The 6000-nt window shown below is 40.5% G+C and overlaps 1 protein-coding gene across 1 annotated transcript in view; it reads left to right on the plus strand.

Annotated features, from left to right (window-relative positions):
- Positions 1 to 6000, plus strand: part of mei1 (meiotic double-stranded break formation protein 1) — a 54641-nt gene that overhangs the window by 7016 nt on the left and 41625 nt on the right. Inside the window, exons 6-9 of the mRNA XM_022767474.1 lie at positions 2058 to 2267; positions 4238 to 4407; positions 5348 to 5462; positions 5933 to 6000. The exon at positions 5933 to 6000 is cut by the window's right edge and continues 52 nt beyond it. Coding sequence (XP_022623195.1) covers positions 2058 to 2267; positions 4238 to 4407; positions 5348 to 5462; positions 5933 to 6000 — 563 coding nt within the window. The remainder of the gene's footprint in view (positions 1 to 2057; positions 2268 to 4237; positions 4408 to 5347; positions 5463 to 5932) is intronic.

Raw genomic sequence — 6000 nt, forward strand, 5'->3', positions numbered from 1 at the left:
CGGCGCTGTCCTGCAATATGACATTGTTTATTCTTTTGTTCACAAAGTTCACACATTTACAGTTTTTTACTTATTTGTCTCTCTGTCTTCGCTGGCCTCCCGTCTCTGTCTTCCATTATGTCGACCTTTGTCCTCTCATACTTTTCGCAATCGAACAATTTTGATGACATGCTGCAGTAGTTTTGTTAATTGTACCTGCCGTGTAAAGGCTCAAGGTTATCTTCCCGTCCGTCTCGGCCCTGATTATATTTTGGTGGTCAAAGGTCAAAGGTCAAAGGTTAAGATCCCTGTGACCTCACAAAACATGTTTTTGGACTCGTGAGCACGATATCTCGGAAATGTCCTCGAGAGAATCTCTTCAAATTTGGTGCAAACATTTACTTGGACTCAAGGATGAATGCATTCGAGTTTGGTGGTCAAAGGTCACGGGTCAACTGTGACACAATTCAACACAAATGTCTAATAGGATAAAATGATGAAGTGATGACATTTTATTTCCAAACGGTTAAAAGGTCAACTTCATTGTGACATCATAATGTTCTGCAAAAACACTTGTGGCCATTATTCACTGCTGTCACTCGAGAACAGAAGCAGAGATTGTGAGCATACTCTACTTCCTGCAAGGCGGTAATTCTACTTTGACATTATTGACTATGTTGCAGTGATTTTAATGCTTTTCATTTTTCTACTTGTTAATTTATTTACATTTCTGCATAGATGGAACTTTTTTAATATTATGAATAATTCTTCAAGTAGCAGAATTTGCATTAAGGCTAAATTAATCTCTGAAAAACTACATTAACAAAGTCGTCCAATTTTTTTTATATTGAGTTGCTACAAATTATGTGAATGTCAAAAATGTCAAAACATTAATATAATCTGATTAATTCATAAAGTGGCGAACGCTGAACGCTGAAGCCAGTGGGAACAGTGATGGTTTCTCTTCACACACAGACTGATGAGGAAACTTTGAAACGCAGTAGAGTCAGTAGACTTGTGTCCTCAGGAAGTGAGGGATCTCAGTGGCTAATATCCCTTCTTTAAGTGCATGTCTCGATGGAGATCGCACGTATTTAGAATATATTAAGGCCTCAGAGGCTGCATGATTGGGAGTATGTTGTCTGTCACTCTGAGCTGAACTAACTACATTTGATTAGTACAGCTTGTTTGATCATTTCAGGACCAAAGTGTGTGGTCAAGAAATGTAAATGCACACACAGGTATGCATTACAATAACATGTACTGTATATGACTGTCTCTGCCTCCCCCTCTGTTTTTGTGGCTGTGTGCCTGGCCCTCCCTCCTTGTGTTTGTCTCATACCCTCTCACTCTCAGGTTTTATCTCCTCCATTAACTCGGCCTTTCTACCTCTGCCTGTATCTTGTTACCTTTCTCTTTTCTTTCACTCTCTCTCTCTGCCTTGTGTCTTTCTCTCTTTTTTTTCCCTTCTTTCCAATTTGAATCATGCTCTCTCAGTCAGACAGTGTACTTGGGAATCTATTGCGCTCAGACAAAAGACTACTATCCTACTCCCAATATATTTTTTTTTAATCTTCTCTACTCACTCTTCCCCGCCTGCCATTTTACTGCACTCTGTCCCCAATAGCCAGTCTTCAGTCCTTTCATCTTCATGGCAACTTTCCCTCCACTGTTGGCTCTGCAATAGTCTGCAATAGCTAAAGAGTTTAAGGTGAAATTCAGCTGCACTTTGTTCCCAGCGGTTTTTCTCCTCATCCCTCTCATTGCTCTTGTTGTCTGTTGATCTGTGTTTCTCTCACAATATATAACCATTACCTCTCCTGCGGGTGTCTTTGTCTTTCTCATGCGTCACTCGCTCACGCAAACAAAGGCCTTTCTTGAAAAATTTAAACGTATGGGTATCTTCAGACACATGACTGCACCCACTTTACATGGTATATCCCATTATTATGTGAAATATTTATTCGATGTGGTTGAACCGACCCAGTTTCCTGTATATATATCCCCCTCTTTTATTGTGTGTAGATCCTCTGTTTGTTTATGTGTGTATGCATCTGTTTCCCGTCTCTGTCCACCAGTGCCCTTGCTGGAGCATCTGTGCTCTGCCATGCTTTACCCAGATGAAGCGCTGAAGGCTTCGGTGCTTTTTGTGTGGCTCAAACTGTTCGGGACAGCCGGGGGCTCGGCGGCCCAGTCTTTGCCCATTGCCATCAGGGACAGAGTGTGTATCCTGTTGCTGCAGACCTTAACCAATGCATGCTCCCCACAGCTCATCAACAACTGCACTGGTGAGAAAAACATGTCAGTTTTATTCATTCATTTACTCTTTTTTTTTTTCTTGGAAAAGGTTATATTTAAAAAAAAATATGAATAATAAAGTCCTGCCCTTCATCTCGACATGCACAGATGACATGCAAAACCTTTTGCGAGATGATTTCAGACGCATGAAATAAGATAAACCATGACAAAATAGGAATCTATGATGACAGTAACCTCAAAATGTTTTTTATTAATCATATTCAATCATCTCAGTCGAGTAGTACCTTTGAATTTAGCTGTCTAGAGCAAAACCAGGATATCGTCTAAATGTTTCTGCAGCAGAAAATTAAAATATTCATTTTTTTTGAAGTAGAAGATTTCATGGCAACGTGTGTAGAGTGAGTTTTAGTTACTTTTCTGTGAAGAAACTCATCTCCTCAGGATGAATGTATAAAAATATCATTGAGCCCATCATTAGCTGCCTGGATGAAAAATTGCATATATTATTCGCCTCATTTAGATTTATTACACTGGATAGACTAAGTGAGATTGAGTCGCTATCATCTAAAGGTTTGGAGAAGTTGAGCTCTGCTTTGCTTAGGCAAGTTTGAGAAATACAATTTGCGAGCCGAGATAAGGGGAGGATGTTATTAAAATTGGATGAAATTTTTTAGCTGAGCACAACAACTACTTTGGTGACAGTCTGAGGAAAAGGCTATTATGAATTTGTTGTCATTTATGAAGCGTATAACCTCACTACCAACTGCCTGGGAGAGAATTAGGATGAGGACAATTAGGGTGTGGACTTCAAAGAGGAGTAAAAGACTTTATAGCATGGGGTGCAATTATGTTTTTTCATGTCAGGTTTTTTTATGCCAGAACCAAACTGAATTCACCGAGCGCTATCTCATCACAAGAGGTCTCCGCTAGTTGGTAGGGGTTATTTTTTGTCAAAAAAGAAAAGCTAATAGCTTATTTAAAAAAAAGCTAATAGGTCATAAAATGATGTCCATCATTATCTCTCTCGCTGAAGATGCAGAATCTAGGGTGAGGCTAACTGGAGAAAGAGGAGGGATCACACTGAAGATGAGAGAGTGTTTCTATCTTGTTGGAGTTCTGAGTGATGAGAATAATAATCTCTCCAGGGTGTGCTTTGGTGACGACCACAACCGGGGTCTATGCAGGATGCAAAGGAGTCACTTAAAAGGAAATAGAGTCATTACCTTTGAGAAATTTTGAAGTTGTCACATTCATAGTGGAATTGGAATAGAGTGAGAGGTGGGTTTAGTCTAGGTTTTATAGTTGAGCCGTTGGTGTTGTTGTTTGTGTAAATCTTAAATCAATTTAATCCTAATAAACTCACCCTCACCAGCCCCAGTGAGAGCAGCAACATGGAGGAATTAAACAGATGGCTGGAATGAAAAAGAAGAGCTATGCAGCTAATGTCACTGTGTTTTGCACTATTCAAGGACGGGCCTCAGAGAACTCATGTGCCTCCATGTGCGTCTGTATAAACTGTGACTTTGGGCCTTATTGTTGATGTTTATTACATATGTTAGAGGTCTCTGCATGATGGGCGTGTCCATATGATTACTCCTTAATGAGGACTGACCTGACCTGTGTAAACTCTGTTTAAGAAGTAGCTACAGTAAAGATAACCATATTTTATTCATGCTTTGCTTTGGCAAGATGCACTCTGCATTTTTATGATTTTCTTTATAGCTCATGAAGAGTCTCCACGCCATGTTTTTCATAATTGCAGAAGTAGTTTGATAAGTCCCATTAGTGCATGTCGTTAAAACTATTTGTTGTGGTCTCTGCAACAGACCAATTCACCAATGAACAGTAGAAAAACAAAGCAGCAGTTTTGTCTGATGCCACAGGAAATGAATTCATGTGTTTAGAATTTGTTCAATATGTTCAATTTGTGAAAGGTTGAACACGCGTGCATGTATTTGTCATCGTTATCCGTTTTCACACCTTGTCTGTCATCTGTTAGGCCTGCTGTGGCTGCTGGTGCAGCTGGGAGAGACAGTGTCAGTTCTGATGAACAGTCAGATCATGTGCAGTGAGACCCAGGACAGCCGCACCAACAACAGCCAGGTCGTCTGCCAGAACCAAGAGCAACAGCCCCATGACCACTGCCATTTGCCTCTCATACTGAAACAGGTCTCTGTCCAAACATCCTGCTCACACCCTCAAAACCTGCATTCTGGCACTGACCATAATCATAACAAGAAGTTCTAATCCTGGATTAATGTGCCTTTGAATGGGGATTCAGTGGGGGTTTACCCTGGAAAAATATTTGTGCTTCATGTCTGGGAAATCAATGTGTAGATTACATCTAGTTAGATTATCTCAGTCATGACTCACATTACAGCACAGCTCGTGACGTTGGAAGTCTTTTTGTAGATCAGTAGTGTGTGTTGAGTGGCTATAAAACTAACTCTTACCTAAATAATGACCCAAATATAATCATCTCCTAAAACATAATTAATGTGTTGTTCTTAGGATTCATCCTACCACATAAATTGACTGTGAATCAGGAACAACTGCAGAAAAACTACAGAGAACTTGAAAGGCAAAGAGTGATAAAAAAAAAAAACTCAATGTGTTGTGTCGGCAAACAACAGTAACAGCACTAGACTAAAACTAAACAAGGGGGAAAAGTCATGCAAACTGAAGTCTAATTCACAGTGCAACATGGCAGAATAAAACAATACTGTAACAGCTGATCCCACATTTTCCACATGGTGGATTTGTTTAGTAGTTGCTGTTGGTACTAAGTGACATAACCAGCACATTAAGTATGTTATTTTAGTCTGAGAGGACAGTGTCAATGAGTAGTTGCATGAATGATCCAGAGAATTAATATTGTCTTCAAATAACCTCAGACTTCAACTTTGCAGCACAAACAGTGCACAGGAGATGAGAGCTAGACAGTTGGCAAAATATTACATCATCTCCAACAGTCATCAGCGACCTGGCAGCGTTGAAGACACTTTATGTACCTCAGACAGTCTGTAAACACTGTGGAAGCCTGGCACTTCTGTTTGTGTCTTTGGCTGACCGGCGGATTCTAATAAAGGCCATAAAACGTGTCTTCCAGCTGCTGCTGAGTGGCGATGAGACGCTGCAGGTGACCAGCGCTAAGTGTATTGCATGTGTCCTGGTTCATTCTCCCAGTCAGTACAGCGCTCCCTTCATCAAGGCTGACGTACCTGGTGAGACGCACACGCAGACACGCAAACACAGGGGCTGGATATTCAAGCTGCTGCCTGCTTTGATTTCCCCTTCTACAAATAATTTCCCTTGCCTTCTTCTGCGTTCCCTTTCCACTCCCTCTCTTTGTTTAAACGTTTGGTATTTCTCTTGTTGTCTGTCTCTCTGCTGTTTTTATATGTACTCTATCTTCTCATCATTGTGGGGATTGTATTTGTATTTTTCTCTTGCCCCAAGAATTTCAGAATACAGTTGGGCTTTCAAAAGAGAATATTGTGAACGTTTTGTTTTGTTTATCATCTGCTACATTTGCATGAAGACATTACACCATACTGTGGAAGTGGTGTGATGACGCTACGGAGGAGTCATACAATGTGTAGCAACAATATTTACTGTTCTGTTTTTCTCTCTTGTTTCTCTGGTCCCTCACAAAAGTTCTCTCTTCTTTCCGTCTCTCTTTTTCCCCTCATAGAGTTTATGTTCGACTGCCTGGCCAGTGCTAATAATGAGGTGCTGCTGTGGTCTGCCTATAGCTGCTTG

This window comes from Seriola dumerili, unplaced genomic scaffold (genome assembly GCF_002260705.1).
Source record: "Seriola dumerili isolate Sdu_G_001 unplaced genomic scaffold, Sdu_1.0 BDQW01001191.1, whole genome shotgun sequence".
Classification (NCBI taxonomy): domain Eukaryota; kingdom Metazoa; phylum Chordata; class Actinopteri; order Carangiformes; family Carangidae; genus Seriola; species Seriola dumerili.